Source organism: Oreochromis aureus, linkage group 15 (assembly GCF_013358895.1).
Source record: "Oreochromis aureus strain Israel breed Guangdong linkage group 15, ZZ_aureus, whole genome shotgun sequence".
In the NCBI taxonomy this organism is placed as follows: domain Eukaryota; kingdom Metazoa; phylum Chordata; class Actinopteri; order Cichliformes; family Cichlidae; genus Oreochromis; species Oreochromis aureus.
In genome coordinates this window covers 16,496,698-16,521,718 of record NC_052956.1, presented here as the reverse complement: position 1 = coordinate 16,521,718, position 25,021 = coordinate 16,496,698, and the positions used below count along the sequence as shown (strand labels likewise).

General features: G+C 40.7%; 2 protein-coding genes and 2 long non-coding RNA genes across 6 annotated transcripts in view; 2 read left to right on the top strand and 2 right to left on the bottom strand.

Moving 5' to 3' along the window:
- The window catches only part of susd6 (sushi domain containing 6), a 32,542-nt gene extending 23,975 nt beyond the window's left edge, over positions 1–8,567 (top strand). Inside the window, exons 3-7 of the mRNA XM_031746115.2 lie at positions 3,173–3,373; positions 3,834–4,028; positions 4,156–4,294; positions 5,215–5,690; positions 6,145–8,567. Of these exons, the coding sequence (XP_031601975.1) occupies positions 3,173–3,373; positions 3,834–4,028; positions 4,156–4,294; positions 5,215–5,690; positions 6,145–6,170 (1,037 nt within the window). The 3' untranslated portion in view covers positions 6,171–8,567. The remainder of the gene's footprint in view (positions 1–3,172; positions 3,374–3,833; positions 4,029–4,155; positions 4,295–5,214; positions 5,691–6,144) is intronic.
- Positions 8,568–9,617: 1,050 nt separating this feature from the next.
- srsf5b (serine and arginine rich splicing factor 5b) lies at positions 9,618–16,158 on the top strand. Of its 2 annotated transcripts, XM_039599012.1 has the most exons (9): positions 9,649–9,745; positions 9,824–9,887; positions 9,961–10,108; positions 11,864–11,934; positions 12,019–12,132; positions 12,486–12,558; positions 13,909–13,982; positions 14,072–14,179; positions 14,774–16,158. In XM_039599012.1, the coding sequence occupies exons 3-9, from the start codon at positions 9,983–9,985 to the stop codon at positions 15,093–15,095; spliced, it is 888 nt and encodes a 295-aa protein (XP_039454946.1). In that variant the 5' UTR covers positions 9,649–9,745; positions 9,824–9,887; positions 9,961–9,982; the 3' UTR covers positions 15,096–16,158. The 2 variants fall into 2 exon arrangements, with proteins under 2 accessions (XP_031601971.1, XP_039454946.1); XM_031746111.2 differs by lacking the exon at positions 9,824–9,887 and having other exon boundaries at positions 9,618–9,745.
- Positions 15,720–18,409, bottom strand: LOC120433174. Its single transcript, XR_005608384.1, has 2 exons — positions 17,661–18,409; positions 15,720–17,536 (listed from the first exon to the last, which is right to left on the bottom strand). It is a non-coding gene; the product is annotated as an uncharacterized LOC120433174 (long non-coding RNA).
- Positions 18,410–18,474: 65 nt separating this feature from the next.
- Positions 18,475–24,670, bottom strand: LOC120433096. 2 transcript variants are annotated; one of them, XR_005608313.1, is made up of 3 exons: positions 22,719–24,670; positions 22,266–22,378; positions 18,475–19,204 (listed from the first exon to the last, which is right to left on the bottom strand). It is a non-coding gene; the product is annotated as an uncharacterized LOC120433096 (long non-coding RNA). The 2 variants fall into 2 exon arrangements; XR_005608314.1 differs by lacking the exon at positions 18,475–19,204 and having other exon boundaries at positions 20,123–22,378; positions 22,719–22,812; positions 23,079–24,670.
- Between the last annotated feature and the right edge of the window lie 351 nt (positions 24,671–25,021).

Genomic DNA, 25,021 nt, shown 5'->3' with positions numbered 1-25,021 from the left:
TCTGGGTGTTGACTTTGTTTGTGTGTGTGTGTGTGCGCGCGCATGTTTGTTGTGTGTATGAGTAGGCACTCGCACATTTAGAGTGTTTGCATTTAATCTTGTGCTGCCAGCTTAGAGCGGCATTTCTCTCCGGAGATTAGAGGATGTTCGAGGCACTGCTGTGGAAATAGTCTCTCTTTCAATCTCTATACACACACACACACACACACACACACACACACACACACACAAGAGGAAAGACAAAGTGCCTGTTTGCGGTGTTGGTGTGTTTGTTTATGTCAAGCAAGTGATAAAGCACTGCATTAGACCATGGCTAATATGATTTTATAAATACTCAGACCAGGGATTAAATAATGAGCCATATGGTCATTAGCGCTGATGGCATTATTAATGTTTTTGTGTTGAGTGTTTAATTTTACTTGTTAGTAGGGATGCAACGATACCAATTTTTTTGAAACCGATCCGATACCGATACTTGGATCTGAGTACTTGCCGATACCGAGTACAAAAACCGATACTTCTACCACACACAAGTTAAACTTAACCAGTAGTAAAGAAACGACCCCAGACAACTCTTTAACCCAAACGAAACGTTTACTGAACGTAAGGGCAGAGACAAATACTGTACAACACATCCCTTTTTTAAACTCAAATGATATTCCAATTCCTTAACCAAATGAAATACACTGTATAAATGAAATAATTCCCTTTCAAATTATATTAAACAACCCAACTTATGTTATCACCTTTTGGTAAGTGACTCACTAATATACACTCCAAAACACGTTATATAAATCCACTAAACACACAATATTCACACATGGGCTCCACACACTCACATTCACACTTGTTGCAGGCCTGTTTGCTGCTCACGCCGGACGATGGAGAAAAATCCTCTTCTCCCCAGTAAGAGCACAAAAGTCTGACTTACAGTTCCGTTGTTCGGTAGATCGCCGTTCACCAGTCCCACAATAAATCCACTCCTTGCGGACCCGATGCTGTCTCTGCTACAGCACGTTAGCGAGTCACTGTCCAGCTCTCCGACAGTTCATAGTGGCTGCCTCCTTGGCGAAGCCAAGCAGTCCGGGCTAGCCTTTAGCCTCGGCGGTCGTAGCTGGAAACACAGCACGGTGGTGCGACCATTGAAACAAAAAGTCACTTCACCCACACTCTGTTGTGAAGCTCTCACACGGTCAGCTTTCTAGTCACACACTCTTTTGTGCTGGTTAACCTCAGTAAAACTAGCCGGGTCTCTCACTTTGGTTCAGCTAACCTCGTTCATCTCTCCATGCCGTTCTCTTCTCCTCCTCCATTGCAACAGATACACAGGTCCGTTTTTATGCTACCTTCACGGGCCTCCAGAAAATGAGAACTCTGAATAATATTTTAACTCCTTCAGAGTTACATACCATAAAATAATACTTTTATGATTAACATAACAGTTTGATTGCTCTAATTACCTGTATTTACCTTGCGACATATTACAGGGCAAATTACATTCAGGGTAGAGTTACATCACATAACATCAACTGTGAACACCTTATGTTACCGTGGCGTTTAAGTCCATGGGAATTATGAGTATCCACTCCCAAATTCCCATCCGGGCTACATTAGTATCGGTTCATGGTATCGGTTAACTTTTACGAGTACGAGTACGCACACATTTTACAGTATCGGCCCCGATACCCGATACCAGTATCGGTATCGGTGCATCCCTACTTGTTAGTAAGAAAAGCCACAACACAGTGTATAATTCAAATCAATAAATCAGACAGATATGATGTACGGATTAAAAGACTAAAAAAAATCCTTCACTTATTATGACAAAATTAATTTATATATTATTGCCCAAAGGGGTTTAAGTGTTTATTGGAAAAATACTTGGCTTCCACTGAAGCCAAGCCCGACCTCCTCCCAAATGGGTCACATGGGTGGTAATAAAAATGTCTGTGTATGATTTCCACATAACTTTTTTCAGTCAGTCTTCCCGAAAGCAAAGTCAGTCTCCTGCTGTCTCAATTTACACAGGTGTTGCAATGTTGATGTCAGATCGGCTGGATTTACAGGCTCTGCTCTCGCCAGTAACAGCTCCTGTTGCCTGTGTGTATTAACATGGCAGTGGGAGTGCAGCACAAATTCACTCTAACACTGTGATTAAACATTAGCACAGACGCAAAGAGCAGTTGCCGTGTCACTGCAGTATGTATGTGTGATATATGGAGCACAGGAAGGTGGATCAAAGCTCGATTAACTTTAGGTCTTCTGACTCATCTTGTGTTTATTGGCTGGCTTAGAGCTTCAAGTCTGTCATTAGCACGGAGTAAATGAGCCTCGCTAAAGACTCTGTCTCTCCGCCAGACAGATAGAACCAATGTTAGCGTGGGCTGAAAACGGTTTAATGAACAGCAAATAATCAAGAGAAATTAGATCTGTATGAAGCTCCTTGTGACATTTTAATCCACTGTAGGCTCTTGAGGTATTCTCTAAGATGCACAGCATGGCTGTCTCCACCTAACTTGTCATGTTGATACAGTGCTTCTCTCTTGCTGTTGTAAAAAGCAGCCTAGTTTCAAGTAACAATACCACAGAGCTTTAATTATAAGCTCAACCTGTCAATTTGACAGAGGCTCCCTCTGAAAAGTTGTTTGACCCTGTGGCAGTCGCCTGCAGGGGAGACCAAGATGCAGTTTATGTCAGAGTAATGAAAGGACGGCACTATATTCCAGCAGCATTAATCTACCACTAAAATTTTAGTCACCGGAAAATGGTTCCCTGTTAAACTTTGATGGAGTCGGACAGAACACAAACTGTTTAATTCATAAATTTGGCACAATAATGGTAAATTATTCTTTAGATAACCCAGCAACTTCTCAGTCAAATGCTTCCTGTTTCCTTGTAAGCCCTATAAATTGGAAATTTCTACATGAATTGATAATTAAGATGTACATCATTTCCAGAAGGAGTCTCAGCTTCATTTAGTTACATAATTTATAATCGCTTTATATGGATCAAGATCCCAAATTGGATGCTGGCCTGCAGCTGGTAGTTCCTTAAGTAAGTGAGGGGAAGAGTTCTCAGATCCTGTTTACGTCCTGCTCAGAAAAGGTTCTCCACTGACAACTTTAAGCAGCCCACTAAAAATTCTTTTTTTCACTTGTTTCTGTATCTTCAGGTTGTCAGCACCCACCTGGTGTGCAGCACGGATACCTGCTGAACCAGACTGAATCCAACCGGGGCTCTTTCCCACCCGGCACCGTGTTAATGTATGGCTGCGAGTCTGGATACATCGCCGAGTCTGGATCCAGATCCATCGTGTGTACCACTTCTGGAACCTGGTCCCAACAACAACTGCTACGCTGCATCAAAACCAATGGTAAATAAGCCTCAAAAATGCAAATATACCTGTGATAAAGCAGATAAGCAATGCAATTTAGTGTTTTTAATGCGACTTCAAGTAGCGTACTGTCCATTTTGTGGTCAAAATCCACATTTTAGCTGATTTTGCACATAAGAAAGCCACTTTTCTTTATGCTGATAAAACATGCAAATTATTTTTTAATATTGCGTATGCGCTTATGTAGGCAGGGGTAGTCTGGGAGGATGTGTATGGACATTTGTATTGCTGTCATACATATTTGTATTTTATAGTTTATTTACTCTTAATTTCTTCCCTATAAGGCAACTTTTATGGCTTCTAACATTGATCACGTGTTCATGGCTGTACCAAATCTGAAGTGTCAGACCTCTTTGGAAAATTGAGCTTAATTCCGAGAACCAGTGAACACATTTTCAACAACAAACATAAAATCTCTATTGCCTGTCTCTCTCTCCAGTATGTTCACCCCCTACCGAGCCAGAAAACGGGGGCTACCGTTGTCACCCGACTCACTGCAGCCCTCTGATCGAAGGCACCGTCATCGAGTACTTCTGTGACGAGGGTTACGCTCTGAAGGGAGAGTACAAGTTCCTCACCTGTCGGAATGGCGAGTGGGACCGTCCCATGCAGATTAGCTGCCGACTCACAGAAGGTCTGCCATCTCGGCTAATCTCTGTTAGCTGTTATCTCTGTTCATTAGCATGCATAACCAGTTGCAGATATGTTAAAATCAGCAGATCACATTCTCACCTCCTCTACGTCTTATTTTGTCCTTTCAGAGAAGGAGCCGAGTTCTCCACTGGTTACACCTGCTCTGTCTATTGTGATAATTACAGCCGGATCTGTGGCATTGGTCCTGCTTTTAGTGGTGCTGTTTGTTCTTGTACAACCAAAGCTCAAGTCTATTCATCACAACAGGTAAGACACATAAACTTTACTGCAGTCTCACACTAGCAAATACTTCACCATAAAAAATTAGTTGGAAATGTTGCTGATAATAAATACTCCACTTCTATGCAATTGTGTAGTTTCTCAGTTGGCTGAAGGCATTTTTAGTTGCGGTTTCATAAATTTCAGGATCTTATGTAACATTTTAGAGGGTATTTTCTAAGACAAATGAATAAATTGTGTTTATATCCTTGTTGCAAAATATAGTCGCTCATCTGTTCTTAATGGACTTCATTGTAAAGCTGGTTTCAGGGAAGTTGCTCCTCTTCCTCAGAAAACATCAATAAAATAGGTCAATAAAGTGTGATTACTTGAAATGACATCAGCCTTTAGATTTAGTCACATTTTACAGCCTGGTAAAGACTTTTCAGCCTTCGTGTGGCTCTGTTTGTGTTTTGTTTGTTGAAAATATATAAATATATCATATCAGTCTTTTTCTCTTACATGGAAACTTTCAAAAGCTTAACCTCTGTGTCATAAATTAACACAATCTTTCTGTGACACACCCAGCATTCAGAAGTTTTGGTTGGCTCGAGTCATAAAAAGTTTATGTTTGACTAGTTGCGCAGGTTAGCATTTCTTGAATTTCTTAGTAATGAAACATAGCCCATGTTATGAGTTAATGCCATCTGCGTAACTGCGTAGCTCTGTGATAAAAAGGACAGCAGGGTTTGATCTAATGATCATTGACACTATTCCTGATTGTTTAGTGGTCTCAAGGGTTTAGTGTAGCCTGCTGTAAAGAAATTGCACAGTTAACACTAATCAGTAATCGCTTTAGAGGATCTACTGCAGCATACAAGATGCATGACTTTCAGCTTGAACATGGACTTGGTTTAGTGATCCACCTGGTTCACACTTTTCATTCTTTCTTCATGTCTGTTTATCAGGAGGGAGCAGGGCGTGTCGGGCCAAGCCAGCTCCATCATGGTGGAGGGTGTCCAGGTGACCCTGCCCTCCTATGAAGAGGCAGTATATGGAAGCAGTGGACCGTGTGGCGCTTCCGGTCCTCCTCCTCCTTCTTCACCGCCGCCTCCAGCCCCTCCAGAGTCTCGAGTTCCTATTGTGCTCTCTGAGGGGCTTCCTCAGGGAGCCACAGGAGGTCAAAGCTCCAGGAGAACCCGCCACCACAGAGCCTTAGACTTCTGTCTCCCATCCACCTCCTCCTCTTCATCCTTCTCCTCCCGCCGTCATGCAGAGACGGTGTTGGTTCACCAGGCTCCCTCTTCCTCCTCCTCTTCATCATCATGGATTACAGAGCACCCTGGGGGTGCATGCGCAGGCCCCCTACCTCTCCGTAGAGACTCTGAGAGCAGCGACCAGCACAGCCTGCTTTCTGTCACCTCAACAGATGATTTCTGTGATGGTAAGACGAAGCAGTCTTCTCATTTTTCTCTGATTTTTAAGTTGTAGCTGCAATGGTCTAACTGTGTTCCTGTATATTCCATAGACGGAGTTGCAGCTAAGATTCTGAATAAAGACAGAGGAGCACTTTAGATTAAAAACTCAACCTCTCTGCATTGGATTAAGTTTGTAAATTTAAATAACTGAAAATTGTTTCCTTTTTTTTTGTTTGTTTTTTATAGAGGATAGCATTAAAAAGTAGCCAGTGTGACACCTGAGAACGTACATAGATTTTATTTTTGAAAGAACAAGTTCATATCAAGGACAAGAGTAGACAAAACCAAAAATGACAAATGAATAAAACTCAATATAAACTTTGATGTCATGTATTTTACGTGTGATGGGTTGAGGACTGCACTAAGAATGACCCTTAAGGTATTGGTCATTTCTCATATGACTCTTTTCTTCTCCTGCAGATATTCCCCTGTTGAAGGAAGCATGAAGCCTGCTGGCCTGCTATCAGCATCAGCAGCAGAGCCCCTCTTTCCCTTTCTCACGCTGCTGGCCAGAACTGACTGTGGCTGTCAACCTTCTTCCCTGAACTTGTCCCACCTGCCCCACTGCAGCCAGCAGAGAAAAGACTAGAACTGTGCCCTTTCCCTATCGCAGCCTCTTCTGCCATTGCTAGACATGCAGAGCAAAGCTGACAACCAATACCCGTACTGCACTGTAAGCAATTATGGAGCACCACAGGACCCACCTGCTGGATCAGACTAAAGACGAGCCAGACAAGCAGAGTGGTGCAAGTTCAATTTAAATCCTGTAGATCCTGTGTATATGAGTAAAAAACATACCTGAGTCAAGGTTGTGTACTATAGGCTATGTATTACCATACACTTGCCTCTACCCAGATGTATTTCTCTATATTAACATTGCTAAAAGAGGCTTCTTCAGAGAAGGCTACAACAATCGAGACACGCCAGCTGCATCTGACACAACCGCGGATACAAAAAAAAAAGAACAAGAAGAAGAAAAGAAAAAAGGTGTGATTTTCGCTCCTGATGCTGTCGGCACTCAGTCTTCCCACCATACTTGAAAAGTTGTGAGTGATGCCTGAGTTCCTTGTGAATGCTGCATGTGGTTTTCAGTTGTTTGCTGTCACGGCACGGCGGCCTATTCTGAATGAAGCATGAAGCCTCCTCTCTGACTGTCTGCTTATCTGTGCATCCGGTTGGCGTCTAACGTGTGGATAAGTAGGAGCGACAACCACTTCACCAAATCACAACTATAAAAAGATCTGCTTCTTTTTTTTTTCTTTTTTTTTGTTCTGTTGCTCGCTGCACCCGGCATCTGGAAGCTGCTCCTTCTGTCGCATGAGTGGGATTAATTGGTGTTTTCGATCCACAACTTCGCTACACATCTTAGCTGTACAGGGAAAGAAAAACAAAATGCAACATTTTATCTGAGCTTAAGAGTGAGCTGTTATTGTTGTTGTTGTTGTTAAACAAGGTGATTGGGCACATGAGTGAAATTTAATTTCTTCCCATCGTATTTATTGGCGTGTGGCTCGGTTTGCTTTAAGTTGCTTGATTTTGAGTGCATGTGTGTGCGCGTGTGCGTGCATGTTTATGTGCCAGCGAGGCCACAGAGGACATGTCCTCTTATTGGTTAGGCCTTGATACAGCCATTTCCTGATTTGCCTCCCTTCTGATCCAAGGCTGGCTTCACAATGTCCCCGTCAGTCACCATAGGAAAACATCCCTCCCAGCATTGAATAAGTCACATGAACAAACCAGCTTCACTTCGGGCGTCGAGTCCACAACACAATGTGTGTATTATTCATTCGCTCTCAAGCTAGAATAGTTATTATGTTCTGCTGAATGGCTGTAAAACACGGGCCTCCTCAGAGGAACTGGCTCATGCCCATCTTCACACTGAACTAAGGACTCTCCACTTTTGTGCATTATTGACACAAACTGCAACTGGTTGCAGTGAAGTAAATAAGAGTTTTGTTATAAATATAAATATATACAGCACCCTGTCACATGTACTCACTCACCCCTCGAATGCCAAGTGCAAGCTTAAGAGAGAATCTTGTTATTCTGTGAGAAGTCATCCTCTGTTTTCGTTGCCACTTGAAAAGCTTAGAGGGTTGAGCTGGTCACCCTGACAACAGCATGACTCGGATGGATCCTCAGAGCTACTTTTATAAGCTTAACTGCCTGGGAAAAAATACAACAACACAGCAACCTGTCCGAATTTCTATTCTCAGTTTTATTTTGACATTCGTTTGTCACGTCAATGGCTACATTATTAATGCAAACAGATGTTGCCTTAGACTTGTAAATTTTCTTTCTTTTTTTCTTTTTTTTGATGTATAATCTTAAGCCTCTGCATTGGTTGCGCCACAGTACTGCAACATGTTCTGTTTTCCCAATGGCCTTACTCTGTTCTTTTCTATTCTATGCATAAAACTGTCTGTATATGTATCAATGAGTTTACTTTTGTTGTGGACACGACTAAATGAATGTCCATCCTTCTCTGTCCTCCCCTAGCTTTTCCAGCTACTGTGATGATGATGATGATGATGGTGATCCTTTAAGCACCTATGTTTTATTTGCCCTTGGCTTTCTCTCTTATTAAAAGGCATTAAAAAAATCATGGTAAAGGGGCAAAAATTGAATTCATTTGCATTCAGAAGCACTGTTGTACAGTGTTGCTTCCCAGTTTGAAAAACATCTGGATTTTTGTTTGTTTCAATGCTTTCAGCTTTGGTTTTTCCTCTGTACATGGCAGTGGGTGTGAAGATAGTAATTTAATATTTGTATAAAGTTTAATTTAATTTTACATTGTGTATATAACTTTCTAATTAAAGCTTTCTTTTGAATGTGTAAAGTAACCTGTCTCTTATTCATTACCACATCGTGCTGGAACTCCTCTGTGTTGCCGAATTTATGCACTTCCAGGAAAATATTGATCACATTGTCATGTCAAGACATTTCCAGTGCAATGTGTATCTGCTTGTGTTACTCGGAACATGATTCATTTTCCTTTGGACTGGAAAATGGAAGACCTGAATCTCGTTTTGCACATGGATGGCCAGCTCCAGTCTGAATGAATGCACAAGCAGACTTCCTAGAACCATCTGATATTTTTTAAGCCTAACAGGGCTGTGCAGTGAATCAGATTTTGATTTAAATACAAGTCTAGCTTCCTGCAATTATTAAAACAAGATAATCAAGATGGAATTCTTGTTTAGGTTTAAGCATCTTTTTACTTCACTTTTGCCTGTCCATAAAAGTCCAAATTTAATTCACAGGCTGTGGCAGGACTGCTTCTTTTAGCTTTTCAGCTGAATTATAATTAAAGCTAAAGGAATCATTCAGTATTAAATAATTCTGATCTATCCATATTGATCATATATATTTTTGCATTACCCTAGCAGCTCAGTTTTGGGTGGTATTGCATCTCCTCCAAATCGGTAGAAATAAAATTTAAACGTTAAACTGATGGGAGATGGAAATACGTGTACTCACGGTTAAAGGTTATCGTGGTTTCTTTTGATCCATATGTGGTGTCTGCTGTGGTTGATTGAAACCTGAGAAGCCTATCCTCCTTTAAAGGTGTGGCATTGCTTTTTTATTACCTGTTTTTTTGTTTTGTTTTCTGCTTGATTTCTGTAAAAATTATTCCAACTTGCGCTTTATTGTTATGATCCTTTGTCCTGCTGCTCTACTAGTGTTATGCCAAACAGCCTAATTAAACCGTAGACATAATGCTCAAAATGAGAAAATTGGTTTTAAATGTTTTCTATATAGTTGCCGAGTGACACCTATTGGTCAGACTCCAAAACTACATGAGTCGGATTTGTGACGTCATCTCCGTAGACGTTCTCCCAGCACTTCGGCTTTTTTCGAGTTCTGCAGTGTCAGGCTGCGTCACTGGTCACGTGGGATGTACCCCCCTCCCTCCTCCCAAACTCCCGGAGACAGCTGAGGTTCCATTTTGTTTTATTCTGGAGTTGAGGATCACTGTTGTCAGTCATTAAAAACAACTGCTGCTGCAGTCCTCTTAAAGGTACGTGTACATCGACTGGAATTCATTATATCTACATTACAGACGGGTGTCATTACTTGATATTATCTGGGTATTTAGTTATCTTGGACCGAAGGTTGACAGGCTATCGTTGCGAAAGCGGGCCACAGGCTGAGTCACATAAGTAGGTCATTTGTATTCCTCTGAAGCTGTGTTAGCTAAATCCTTAAAAACTAACGCCAGTGTTCTGCTTGTAGCTAATTAAACGTGACCAAAATCATGAGCGGATGTCGTATTTTCATCGGCCGGCTGAGCCCCTCGGCCAGAGAGAAGGATGTGGAGAGGTTTTTCAAAGGATACGGCCGCATCCGAGATATCGACCTGAAGAGAGGATTCGGCTTTGTGGTGAGTCACCGAGCGAAAGTAGGTCAGGATGGCTGAAAGGTATTTAAATGTACTCTGGGCGCCATGCACAGCTCTGCAGTTAAATTTAGACTCCATACTGTATTTTACAGACCTGATGTGGTTTTTTTGAAGCAGGCTGCCGCAGGGAATCATCATGGTTTCATTTTCACGGCCTACCTCTTGTGTGGTGACACACCCACCAGCAAATCAGGGCCAAATCGAGACTCGTTTATATGCTTGGAGCGTTTTCTGCATACCAGAGTCATAAAGAAAGCAATTCAAAATACGTGTATTTTTTTAAATCGGAAATTCCATAATAAAAAATCCTAAATTTCGAGGTGGAACAATGCTCGACTTTAAGCGGTTTTTGTATATATTTCAAGGTGAAAATTGAAATAAAGGTATTTTGCATAATGCATCTAAATACCTACCCAAATAAGGACCTGGGAGCGTTACAAGATGGCTGCCGAGTGTCGAGAATTGCATCTGGAAAGAGTTTTCCTGCATTAAAAATGTTATGGCACCCCCTAAAGAGGATTTGGCCTTCCCCCAATGAAAAATCACCAACATTGTAATGACGTTATGATTTTAACAGTTTATTCTACTTAGTAAATGGCCCGGGCTAACAGATTTCTCAGAGATTTTGCTCCGTATCGACGTTGACAGCATCACACAGTTGCTGTAGATTTGTTGGGTGGTGGTGATGATGATGCTGATGAGAACATCCCAAAGGGCCTGTATTGGATTGAGGTCTGCTGACTTTGACATTTGAGTACAGTCGTGGTCTCGTTGTCATATTAAAAGAGCTGTTTTAGATGGTTTGAGCTTTTTGAGATGCAGCGTCATCCTGTTGCAAGCAGCCATCAGAAGACGGGCACACTCTAGTCATGTAAAGATGGACATTTATCGCTAGAACCACCAGGAGGTGTCATTCTTGTAGTAGGGTTATTACTTTAACCAAATTTTAACTAAGATTTGACAACACGTGCATGAATTTAAGATGAATTTTAAGGGGTTTTAATCAGATTTCTAAAATGTTGTAGGTTATTTCATTACAAGTTAAAATCCACATTAGAATAAACCGAACATGGCTATATCTATCACAAAATCTACATCTATCAGTGGGGTCTCTTTTATTGAAATAATAAACACTTTCGTTAAAGAAATCCGCAGATATGGAAGGAAAATTCATAGATTTGATTAGACAAAGTAATACCTACTGAAAAATCCTGGCATTAGCCACAACCTCTAATCTAATACAGTTTCCCCTATTTTCATGTCCTTGAACACAATTTGGTCTCATTTGCTCTGATTTGTGTCCACTTATGCAACATTAATATTTCCCTCTCTAGAACCACAGAAAAGTCCACATTGTGACATTTGGAAGGGTTGGAGGTGGACTGAATCACTTTACCGCTCAGCCCGGAGACAAATTTTGAGTCATACGTGTGATGAATTTTTACACTTTGTAAAAGAGTCATGTATTTTTTTAAATGTTATTCATTACCATTCTTGGTATTAAAAGCTATTTGATTAGTCATTAAACGTTTCAGTAACAAAAACAGCTTGGTTAGGTTTCAGTGATTATGGATTGAGTTCAAATGAACCTGTTGCCCTTTTTGTTTTCTAGGTGTCATGGTGATGTCTTCTAGCTAAAATGTCTATCTAGCCATGTTTATGAAGGACACATTGATGATGAAAAGGATAAACATTAAGAACTGTGGATGTAAAGGGTGTTGTGTGCTTGGTCCGCAGGAGTTTGACGACCCCAGAGATGCAGAAGACGCTGTTTATGAGCTTGATGGCAAAGAGCTGTGCAATGAAAGGTAATGAATTTCCTTTGTGAATAAGAGGACTCGTTTCCTATTTGTTGCCATAATAAAATATATTTTTAATGCTTGATACATCAGGGTGACCATTGAGCATGCTCGTGTGCGTCTGCGTGGTGGCCGCGGACGCGGTGGCGGCGGCGGAGGGGGACGTTTCTCTGATCGCTACGGCCGCGGCTCCCAGAACAGCCGGAGGTAACAGCTCCCCTTTTTAAGATGCCATGCAAGTTTCCTTTAATTACATTCAAAAAAAAGAAGGGATGCACACAAAACCTCAGCAAGCATGCTCTGTAAACAGCTTCTGTTATTTGGTGAAAGGTCAGTCGTCAGATTATTGCAGCAGTTTAATGGCCTGCGAGCTGGAAATGTTCAGCGCCACGATTAACATGCAGCACAAGTCTTGTCTTCGCTGATCTGGAAAGCTCTTTAACATGAGTTAGCCTTGTAATGACAGTTTGCTAATGAGAGCTCTTAGACTCTGGGTAAGGTCTGTATCAGCCCTACACTGTTATTGCTCAGTTGATTCTTTTATATCTTTCCATTTCCAGTCGTAACCCTCCTCCAATGCGCACCGAGAACCGCCTGATTGTGGAGAACTTGTCCTCTCGAGTCAGCTGGCAGGTTAGTATTGGCTCACGCTTCTTTTAAAAACCAGAACAAAAGCAAAAAAAACATGACAAGCCTTTGAAAGCTGCAACAAAACACAAATGTTATCACCTCCAACAGTCAAACTCCAAAAATACACATTAAAGTTTTAGAATTGCTGCTAAAACCAGACTATGTTACTGAAATCAAAACACTTCGAACAGTTTTACCTTGTAATACATATATATATTTATATCAGTCAGCCCAAGTTATTCTTTTTCAGAATGATTGCTCTGATTAATCTGCAGATCATGCAGTTCATTAGTGATGCAAAGAGCAGCAGAAGCAGCAACAAAACACTTAATTTGTTCCTGTTTTCAAATTTTAACCAATTCTTCACCCCTTTATTTGCCAGTCATATGGAAGAGCTCGCTTATGGTGGAGTTAACCCCTTCTGGGTCCTTCTGTCTGGGTTGAGCCTGTGGTGTCAGCCAGTCTGTCCTACTCCTAGTTGATGCCTGCTGGTCATGTGAGCGCTCGCTCCACACTAGAGGCGCTGGCGGCCCCCTTCGCTCGCTCGCAACGCCTGATGTGTGGTTGAGGGCGAGAGAGAGGAAACAGAGGGTTGGCAGAGAGAAAGCAGAGGAGAGAGCGAGAGTCGATGGTGGTGGCGTATTGATCGATGGTTCGTTAATTTGAGGGGCTTCGATCGATATCCCCCCCTCCCTTCCCCCCTCTGGTGTTCCCGCACGTCGTGAGCGAGAGAGTGTGAATTCCTGCCAGGTGCCCGTGGATATAATCTGCTGTTTTCCCGGTTATGGTGGGCTCGGAGAGCCTGCGGCCCACCCCAAAGGGTTTCGCTCTCAGGTAGTAGTTTCCTCTCTTCCACCCTGTTCACTCTCTTTACTGAGGTGGGGTGCCGAGGCAGGGATGATCCCGGCGCGGAGCCCTGTGCCCTCCTTCCCAAGGAAAATGGGGCTCTGAGTGCCAAATGCTGCCCAGGCTGCGCCTCTGCAGTTCTTGCAGATGGTGTTCATCTCTCTGTAGTTTTAACGAGCGGTGCGTCCAAGGACCTCAAAGCTGCTGCAAGTAATCGGCCAATCACAATTGGCTTAGACTTTAATTAGCAATTATGAAACCCTCTTCTTTGTTTTTTTTCCCCTTTTCCTTTCCCCCTCCTCCTCTTTTGTTTTTGTAATTTTCTATATTGTTGAAACACTTGCAAGCTGAACAGACTGTGAGGTTCTTGGACTCATTCTCCTTATCTGCAGTAGTCTGTGTAGTCCTCTCAGAGAATCTAACCATCTCTCTTCAGTCCTGTTTGTGTCTCAGCCTGTGCTTGTGTTCTGAGGCGCTCCGTAAATTGACCAAAGTTTGCATGTATAGGACCTGAAAGATTTCATGAGGCAAGCTGGAGAGGTGACTTTCGCAGACGCACATCGTCCCAAGCTCAACGAAGGGTGAGACTATTAACCGGTGCCCGGTGTCTGTTTATAATAAAAAAAGGAAAGCGAGGTTCTGACTAACAGAGTATCTTATTTGTTTTCAGGGTGGTTGAGTTTGCTTCTCACAGTGACCTGAAAAATGCACTTGACAAACTCTCTGGAAAGGAAATTAATGGCAGAAAAATCAAGCTCATCGAAGCTGCCAAGAAGAGGTGTGTTTGTGGAAAGCCGTTCACTTCAAATAACACCAGAATTTATGAAAGATGTCTTTTTTGGCTGATGAACTCACTTTTTTCCTGTTTTTCTTTTATTTCTTTTCTTTTTAAAGTGTGCTTCAAAATGAATTCACTCAGTTGTAACAAATTAGCGCTGCTTTCAAGGAACTGCGTGCGCTTTTATGAAGAACAACAGCTTATGTGTTGAAAGTCAAACATGTTTGAGTTTTGATGATAATTAAGGAGACATTAGGTTAACCATTCAATGCACCTGAACTAAATGTTAAACCCTCGTTTTCAAATTCTGCCGTGTACAGACTGGTGGAATGTAATACTGTACTAGTTTCTGATTGCTGTGTGATGAAGGCAATTCTCAGTAAAATAGATCTGTAAAAATGGTTCCCTTGAGACGGATTTAATTAGTTTGGGTTTTACTTTGAGCACTGCATAGACTCTTACTATGTTATTAACAGATTAGTTTTCTTTTTTCATGAAACTGAAAATGCTAATTTAAATAAAAGCTAATAATCTATCTAATCTTTTATGAATATTGGTGTTGATGCTGATGTAATTTTTTTTTCCCTCTTTCAGGTCGAGAAGTCGCTCACGGTCTGAGAGTTCCTCTCGTTCGCGGTCCCGTTCCCGTGGTCGCTCTGCATCACGCTCCCCAAGACGCTCCCGCAGCCCTGCCAAAGCCCACAACCGTTCCCGGTCCCGTAGCGGTTCACCTGCCGGCGGCGCCTCTTCCCCGACCTCCAAATCTAAGGAGCCCGCCAAGCGCTCCTCCAAGATGAGCAAATCGGCGACCCCGCCCTCCCCCGCGCCTGCCCAGAGAGCCTCCGCCTCCCGATCCCGCTCGCGTTCACGCTCCCGCTCTCGCTCTCGTTCTCCTTCTACTGACAGCCAGCGCTAAAGGCTGGGTGTAAGTTATCAGGAGTCAACAGAAGACACGGCTTGTTTCATCAGAATCGGCTCGGAGGATTTGGCACACTGGAGCTCCTGTAAACTCTCTTTTGAAAGAGTTTTCCTGGAGCAAGGTTTGCTTTTTCCTGTCTGGACTTTTCAAGTCACTGTTGCTTCATTTTCCCATATTTACAGGTGTTCTCTGAATCCAGAACATTCTCGAACAGAACTTCTGTGGACAGCGATGCTGTTTGTCCTCTTCCTCATTAGTCAACAAAGCCCGGACGCGTATCGGTTAACACCCTGTGGCTCAATTTCAGGTGCGGACATGCACCACCTTTGTTTCTTCTCACAAAACGCCCGTGTGAGCCAGCATCTACATCAGTTAAATGAATCTCTCCACTATAATAAACTCTGAACAGGGATTTGAATTTCTGTTCAACTCTAGGATGCTTTTGATACGTCACCACTTAAATCCTTTTGTGATACCTTTTGCTGGTCAGTGGCAGAATTTGAGCTCATATTTCCTGTGCTTATTGCTCATGTTTTCTGAACCCCACAGCTGCTGCTGCTGTATAACCTCTAATGGTTGCATGTGCTTTTGTTTCATCAGAATATAATACTTTTTTTTTTCTTTACCTATTTGTGCTTAAAACTCTAATGTAACTCACTCTGGCAGCTCTCTATCAAGAACAATTGTGTAAAATTAAGCACAGCATCAGTTAAACAGCTGTACAGAAAAATTAATTTAATGAATCCCACTTTTTTTTGCAGTGGCTTTCTTATTTTAGGAGGCAAAAACTCAAGGATCAAGTCGACATTTACTTTCAGTGGTTTTGCTTACAGAATGCGGTTTTCTTTGGCGTTGTACTTGTTTTTATTTGGGATTTTGTGTACAGATTGCAGACTTTTGTTTTAAATGTAATTCCAGTGGCCCTTGTTGGTACTGTGAGAGTTTGGTTGGGGGGTAGATTTTTGTACATGAGGATTTTATTTTCAGTGAAAATTATAATGGGTGTTTGTATGGTGTAGAAAGACAATAGACTTAACTAATAAAAGAATTTTAATTAAAACTGGATTGTCATCATTGGTGCTTTATAACTAAAGTTACTAATACATTTACAAGTTTCAGATTACAGTATGCTATAATAACTCTTCTGTAGCACATTTTTCCGTTTGTATAGTCAGCTTTAGGATTTACTTGTCTGAGAATTCACATCATTGATTGATGTTATACAGTAGACTCTTTCAGCTCCTCCCCAGTAGCTGTGGGTTAGAGAGGCAGGTTCATTACAAACCAAGCTCTAGCACAAGTTTCTAGTGGTTAGACATGAAATGGTAAGGTCTGGTTATTCGTCTGCCTAGACAAAACATGATCACACGGTTATTCTTTGTTCTTTTTTGTGTTTGTGTGAATGGAAAAATAAGAACAAACGTCAAACTGTTTTCTCAGTATCTCATTGGTGGTTTGAGAATTTTAACGGCAGACATTTTCAAGCAGGAAAAGCAGGAAAATTCAGTTTTTAAAAGAGACGGTTCGTGCTGCCTGACAGAAAAATTGTAAATGTGCTTGTAGCTTCGTAAGTCACCCGATGGCTTAGATAAGTGTCACTGAATTTTAAAACGCATGCATCGAAAAGATATACAGCTAACTATTTTGACAGCTGATCAATCTTTTAGTCACTTATTAAAGAAACTCCCTGATGTTTCAGTTTTCATTGGTCTTTATTTTTCTCCCCTCTGTATGACGGAGTCTTAAGGCCATGTTAAGAATAAAATTATTGGTGATCATTTTGAGAAAAAAGTCAAAATAAGGAGATTACCATTGCTGTTTCAAGACAAACTGCCACGGCTGCTATGCCCTTTACAAAATGCCTTGTGTAGGTGAGTTGGTAAAACAAATTGATCAGCCCTCTTGTGATACAACATATGTGTGCATCCTCTTTATTGCATGAAGGTACAAATATCTCTTATCAGTCAGGGTGGTTTTCCCGACTGACCAGATGCAGCTTTGTGCACATCTTTTAAAAATCCTTATTACCACGCTGGAGTTCCTGCCATTTAAGGTCCTTGTAATTAGTTATGTGTTAAATAAAGCTGTTAAGTTCAGTCTATCCTGAGAGTCCTGCATTTGGGTCCTAACCTGCCTGCTACACACAACGATGCATGGAACAATACATTTGAACTATTACCCCTTTGTGAAAATACAATATTATGCTGTTAATAGACGTAAAAGGCCTTTGTCAACATGTAAACTCTGAAACCTGCTGTCACGCTTACCTTTCTACTTTCTCTTTTAGCACCTAAACAGCACGGTGAGAACCATCCCCTCCAACAGCTGAAACACCATGTAGACCGCCTATCACTTCCTGGGGGAAAGCAATCTTCAATGTGGTGGAGCCCAGCATGATATTCTGGCAGCCTGTTTCCATAGAAACGGTCCTCCATTCCCTGAGGGCAGATAGAGTAATTCACATGTGTAATATTTATATATGTATAGGGAGAGAGAGAGAGATACAGAAAGGCTCATATGACCACTAACAATATCTGTCAGTGACTGAATAAAACCACTTACGCATGGCTGAGTCTGAAGATCCCAGAGAACAGATATCCAAAGGAGAAGCCCATGAAAGGCATGAGAGCACCAGTGGCCAAGAGTGAAGGAGACAGCACAGCCTTGGCAATGTCTCCATTTTCAATGCATGTTAAGATAAAGATCGCCACGAAAAAAAAATCTGTTGTTGGATGAACACAATTTAATCATGGCACCTATTTCCACGTGATTTAACCAAGTACAATAACCCATTTTTGACCATGTCAAACCAACACATTTGGCATTTGGTGGTTTAATGTAATCAGATTAAGTTGGATCAACGTAGTATTCTTACATTGACTTGAAGTGATTTAAGTATGTAGAGTGAAATTTGTTTTAATTCATTCTACACAAGTTAAAAACTTCAGGAAAACACAATGAAATCTTATTGTTTGAACAACTACTTTGTTAATCAAGGGAATAACTGCTAGTCTTGCTTAATGAACCAATATGGGGGTTGATGATTTCATAGCAAACAACTATTTGCACTTACATTCATGGGTAATTTAGAATCACCAATTAACTCTACTTACACACTGCAAACCAGCTGGATTGTGGATTTGAACCCAGGCCCTTCTTGCTGTGAGGGAACAGCACTAACCATCACGTCACCAAGCTGTCAATCCAGGCTTAACAAAACTAGGAAAGCTATGATTACAAGGCTTGATGCAGAATTCTCTGTACATTTTTGTCCTCGACAGGTTAAACCACAATAAATAGCGATAGCATACACGTGGTGTGGGTGTTGTTGTCTGCCTCTTAAAACTCCAGTGATTTTCCTGCAGTTTGACATCTAATGTGATCTTGTGAATTTCGTGAGTCCAGGCAACTAACCACTCTTACTAGATTGTATCATGTCATCTCAACAAGAACAAATTAAGTTGCTGAATTTCATGCAGATGCTACATGATTTAGTTACGTTCACCATAGAAACATGAAATCATTTAGTTCAACTTACAAGTTTGAATCTTGTACATGCAACAACCACCCAATTTCATTTCTTTGAGTGTAGTAACACCTACTTGAGAACAACAAGATAGGAAGCAAATCATTGTTTAGCTTCTATTCTTGTTTTATATCTTTAACAATTAAATATGTTGTTCTATATTTTAATTATTCTCATCAAACTCAATGAAAAGAAGAATAAACGGATACACTAAGAAGTACAGAAGTTATATAGAACCTTGTTATTGTCCAAAAACACTTTAGATACACACTTACTGAAGTTTGTTTTGACCTGGTTCCTCCAGTTCCCATATATACTCATCAGTCACTTTATTAGGTACACCAGTAAAACTCCTCATTATTTCAATTCAGTAACCTCAAGATGCTTTATATTGTAAGGCAGACTCTACAATAATACATTCAGAGAAAAACCCAACAATCATATGATCCCCCTTGAGCAAGTAGTTTGGCGACAGTGGGAAGGAAAAACTCCCTTTTAACAGGAAGAAACCTCTGGCAGAACCAGGCTCAGGGAGGGGCGGCCATCCGCCAGGACTGGTTGAGGTGAGAGAAGGTAGATTCTGTTGAAGAGATTTAGAGATTAATAACAAACATGATTCTGTGTAGAGAGGTCTATTAACACATAATGAGTGAGAAAGGTGATTGAAGAAGAAATACTCAGTGCATCATGGAAATCCCTCAGTAGCATTTTAAGCCTAAAAGCAGAGATCGTGTTTGTCTATCTAAATCCAAACTGGAAGCTGGTTCCATAGAAGATGGGCCTGAAAACTCTGCCTCCCAATCTAATTTTGAATACTTTAGGAACAACAAGTAAGTCTGCAGTGCGAGAGCGAAATACTCTAATGGGGTGATATGGTATTATAAGGTCATTCAGATAAGATGGGGCCTGATTATTCAAGCAGGATTTTGAATTCAATTCTGGATTTAACAGGGGGCCAATGAAGGGAAGCCAAGATAGGAGAAATCTGCTCTCTTTTTCTAGTCCTTGTCAGTACTCTTGCTGCAGCATTGTGGACCAACTTCAGGGAGTTTTTAGATAATGCCATCCAGAGTAAGAATCTGGGTTGGATACCATATTTCTAAGATTTTCAGGCCGAATACAATGACCTCAGTTTTATATGAATTTAGAAGCAGAAAGTTAGCGGTCATCCAGGTCTTTATGTCTTTAAGACATTCCTGCAGTTTAACTAATTGGTGTGTGTTATCTGGCTTCATGGATAGATAGCTGGGTGTCATCAGTGTAGCAGTGAAAATGTATGCTATGTCTTCTAATGATACTGCCTAAGGGAAGCATGTATAATGTAAACAGAATTGGTCCTAGCACTGAACCCTGTGGCACTCCATAATTAACTTCAGTGTGTGAAGAGGGCTCTCCATTTACACGAACAAACTGGAGTCTATTAGATAGATATGATACAAACCACCAGTGCAGGTACTGCACTGCAGTGGTTTGTATGTTATAAAAGGCATTTTATGACAATAAAGGCATTCTATTCTATTCTATTCTATTCTATGTTGACAAGAGAGGGTTTTCAGGAAACACTGTTAAATGTTCAATTTCTGTGCCATATGTTAAAACAAGAGCTAGAGTGTAAATAAAGTGCTGGGTGGGTTCTTTTACATTACTTTTACATTCTTTTACATTAGATTAATACAAATATGAAATAAGTAAAAGCAACTGAGTGAGGGAAAGCAACTGAATGCATTTAGGCATGAGGGGTTTACAGAGAAAAGGAAAAGATTATCCAGCAAGCGGCAGCTCTTTAGGGGAAAATGCCTTGTTGATGCCAGATGTCAGAGGAGAATGGCCAGACTGCTTTGATCTGATAAGAAGGCAACAGTAACTACAGTAACAGTAATCATTTGTTACAAGAAGGTATGCAGAAGAGCCTCTCTGAACATTCAGCAAATTAACCTCCTAAGACCTGAACTCTTTCATGGCATGCATTTTTAATTTCTCTTTGATATTTGGGCAAATTAGGACCCGATGAATGTCAAAACAAGGAATCACCAGATATTTTTTTTTACCTGATTTTTGTTTCTAAGAAAAATGAGAGCCACATATGAGGATATTCGTTTTAAATTTCTATAAAACAGAGGCAGTATAATGTCCTTGTAAGTGGATATCAGGCCCTTGTAGAGCAAAATTTAGTATTTTGGTCTAGACAACCCAAAATGTGATGTCCACATATGTGGACACCAAGTCCTAGGAGGTTAAGACGTGAAGCAGATTGCTTACAGCTGCAGAAAAGTAGGAAAACATTGCCTGTTTGATGAGTCTCAATTTCTGCAGACATATTTGGATGATATTGTAAGAATTTAGCGTAAACAACATGAAATCATGGATCCATGTTGTTGACGCAACTGTTGCAATTTGGTGCTATATAAATAAAACTGAGTTCAACTCAATTCATCCTGCTTTGTAGTGTGCCCATTTTCTGATTGTTTCCTCTAGCAAAATAATGCACCATGTTAGAAAGCCTAAATAATTTCAAACTGGTTTCTCGAATTTGACAATGGGCTTGTTATACTCAAATGACCTCCACAGTCACCAGATCTCGATTGAATAGAGCACCTTTGGGCTCTTATGGAGCAGAAGATTTAGAGTCGACAAATCAGCGGGAACTATGTGAAGCTATCAAGTCAATATGGACCAGAAGCTCTAAGAAATGTTTCCAGCACCTTGTTGATTCTGTGCCAAAAAGGGTTAACGTTGTCGTGAAGACAAAAAGGACTCTGACCTGGTACTACTAGGTGTACCTAATGCAGTGCCCAGTAATTGTATACTCCCGTCCTTATTGTGTATTCATGTGAAAAAAGGACTTCTGACTGGGAACATTCACTTTACCACTAAGTTCCTGACATCGTACACAAAAACATGGCAGATATTTCCCCCGTGATGACGAACATTTAATTGATGTTGCAACACAGATGTATTGCATCTTTTTTTAATTTCTATGGCTGATCAGGTAATAATCTTGACACTGGAAATATCGGACAATAGTAAGAATGGACAGAAAGTGCAATTCATTTCAGCATTTAATAAATACGTTTCGTCACCAAAAGTAGGAAAGGTGTTTTTTTGGTCCTGAAATCCATGCACTATTGCTTGACAATGAGTTCAAAAAGAAAACTGATTGAGTCAGCAGCACAGAAAGCATTAGTGCAGGTTGCCAGGAATTTTCTTGGCATTTATAGAGCATATAACAATGGTGAACTCATGGATAATGTGCTGAAAGCACATCTGCTAATGGGTGCCAGAATATCACTAAAGATTAACTTTTTCCATTCTCATCTCAACTTTTTTTCCATCAAATTTGGGCATTTTCAGTGATGAACATCAGGATATAAAAGTGACAGGCAATGAATATCAGGGAAAATTTAATCTGAACATGATGACTGACTGCTCTTAGTTCTTACTTGAGTCAGTGTGGGAAAAAAAAAGAAAAAAAAAAGATGTAGAGCTGGTCTGAATTCCCAGTAGCAAACAAAGGATATTTTTGTAGACCGGTGAGATTAGACAGAAAAGCTAACATATCAAGTCAATCAGTTATGTTAGAAAAATATATCAGTGTGTTATTTAAACATTGACCAATTAACTGCATAACTTTGTGTATGCACCTGAGGTTCATGTCCACCTGTAGACCCAGAGTCAGGGTGTTAGAGAGAGTTCCTCGAGGACAGCAGCCACAGACCAGATTAACCACAGCTGTTATATCACTGAACTGGAACACCTGTGACACAAAATCACACTAACCTCTTACAGGGTGCTGCAAACACCAGTAAGAATGTCTAATAGTAATACAAATGCCAGTCTGGTGTCAGCTATGGAAAATGTATTGAAATAAAGTACAGTGACATAAATGAGAGTTCATGGGAGGTATAATAAATGGGCGTGGAAAAAAATTACATTAACCAAGTAACTGAACTCATCTCTGTCCAAATTTTGTAGGAGGCACAAATCATAACGAAATATCCTTATGTGAAGCTTCAACTATATGTAGACATAAATAAAAAGTGCATTATTTAACTGGTTACTGTATAATCTTTTTAAAATTTTGCATAAATACCAACCTTAGCTATGAAAAAGGCTGTAAGAGGCATGATGACATACTGAGCCACAACTGCAATAGCCAGTCCTTTAGGTTTCAACATGTAATGCTGGAAACTGGGGAAAGTACACAATTATTAAAATATATATACACTCTAGTGCACCTCCAAAATTTACAAAAATTGGAGGGTTTTTTTTTAAAGTAAACTTTCATGTGTTCTATATTCATGACCACAGGTTATGACCATAGCTCATGAAAATGAGAAATCCAGTTTCTCCAGTTATTAAAACATTTAATACAAATGACTCAAACAGCATAAACACACTGTACTTCAGAGTCTAGTTTGCTACATGCAAATACAATTATGAGGAAGACTGCTGACCTGACAGCTGTTCAAAGGATGATGATCGAAACCCTCTGGCAAGAAGGGTAATCCACAGAAGCTAACTGCTAAAAACTACAGCATATTAATGGGAAGTTGACTTGAGTTGATTAATGGAAAGACACTCCTAAATGAGAGACAGCATCAGTAGATTTTATGTTGGCTAAGGAGAAAAAGAAGTCTGCTGCTCAGTGGTCTGAAGTAAACTTTGCATTTCATTTGAAATTCAAAGTCTTTGAGTCATGAGGAAAAGTGGAGAGCCGAAGAATCAAAGGTGTTTGAAGTCCGGTGTGAAGTGTGAACTTTATAGTTCTATCTGCTAACAAAAATTACTACCATTTAGGCTGCTGATCATTTTATTAGGCTACTTTGCTTGGCTGGCCATCTAACTCGCCAGACTTGAATCCCACTGAAAATCAATGAGGAAGATGAGAAACAGGCAACCCAGAAACCCAGAAATAAAGGAGCTGAAGACAATTATCAATTCATCCGGGGCCCCTAGTAATACCGCAGCAGTGCCACAAGCTGATTGTCTCCATGCCACACCACCATGAGGCATGAATTTGTGGTAAAAAAAAAAAAAAAAAAAAAAAGAAGCTCTACCTGAACGCATAAATGAAATGAAACTGGACATTTCTGCATTGTAAATGCTTTTCTGGATCTTAGGAAATATTGTGCTATTTTAACACTGCATTTCTGATTTTCATGAGCTATGATGCTCATGAAAATCAGACTCCTTTAACCATTGTGGTTTAGGTATCTGTTTTGCATGCTTCCTGACTGACCCCCTGGGGTTTTTTTCCAGACACACTTCCTATTGGAAGGAAAATCCAGAGTAAACCAGAACCTGCTGGAGAAATTACACATTATTTTGGCTGGGAACATCTCATAGGATCTGCAAAGTGTTGCTGAAGATGAGGGCATCTGGAATACCTTACCTGCAATGAATATAAAGTATGTAAAAGTGACGGACTTAAAGTGAATGGTAGTTTAGAATTGAACAAATTCCTTTAAGCTTCAGTATTACCAAATACACTTATAAATTGTCTTATAACTAACAGCATTTGTCTAAATCATCTCCAACACCCTGGAGAACAACGGGGAGAGTTTAGAGGCTCTCCAAGATTACACTGATCAGTGCTTCCAGGATCTCGTAATGAAGAAGGCCCTAGTGCATCTTCCCCGGCCAAATCTGAGACGCCGTCGGTGTTCCAGATTAACTGGCGCTTAGATTAACTGGATTTGGTCGAACAGATGTGTGGCACACTTGCGTTTCAGGAGCTGCTACCGACAAACCAGCAAAAAAACCCCGCCAAATGTGTCATCTGTGACACTTGTGAGGTTATCTCAAACACACTCCGTCAGTCTTGATGCTGTTGAACAACAAAATGTTTAAAAATGTTGCGAGTTTACCTGGTGATATTCTCATGCGCGACGCGATCGCGAAAACAGCAAACAATTAACACTACGCCGATGTTTTTCACAGGACAGCAAGGGTAAACGATCGGGAGAATCTAGTCGTCGTTATCATCCCTTTCGTACGTGCTATTACTCCGATTTCAGCGCTTTTGCTTCACAACTAAAGCGTGCAGTTTACTTTGTGTGCACTAACATGGTCTCGAATCAACCAGCGCCACCTCTGGCCAAGTGCCACAGCCTACAGCCAGATCAACTTGTGACACACATCTGCACCACGTTTGAATTCGTTTCATGCACAATACATTTGTAACTTTCAATTGTGTCTGTTTGTGCGTCATGCAAATAAACCTTTGAAATGATATCATGTATCTATTTTTGGCCCACATTTGTAAAAAATTCCAAATTATATGCACAAAGTCATAAGAATCACCACCCCTGTTCATCATGATTTTAATATTTTTGCCCATATGAAAAATGTCTTGAACAAATATGACACATCAATATTTCATTAGTGTTGTCACATC

What these genes read in the sequence shown, in the direction of transcription:
- srsf5b (XM_031746111.2), top strand. Translation starts at nt 9,983, where the DNA reads ATGAGCGGATGTCGTATTTTCATCGGCCGGCTGAGCCCCTCGGCCAGA. An exon ending in CCTCTCGAGTCAGCTGGCAG is followed by an intron (nt 12,559 to 13,908) that starts GTTAGTATTGGC and finishes TTGCATGTATAG; the next exon opens with GACCTGAAAGATTTCATGAG. An exon ending in ATCGAAGCTGCCAAGAAGAG is followed by an intron (nt 14,180 to 14,773) that starts GTGTGTTTGTGG and finishes TCCCTCTTTCAG; the next exon opens with GTCGAGAAGTCGCTCACGGT.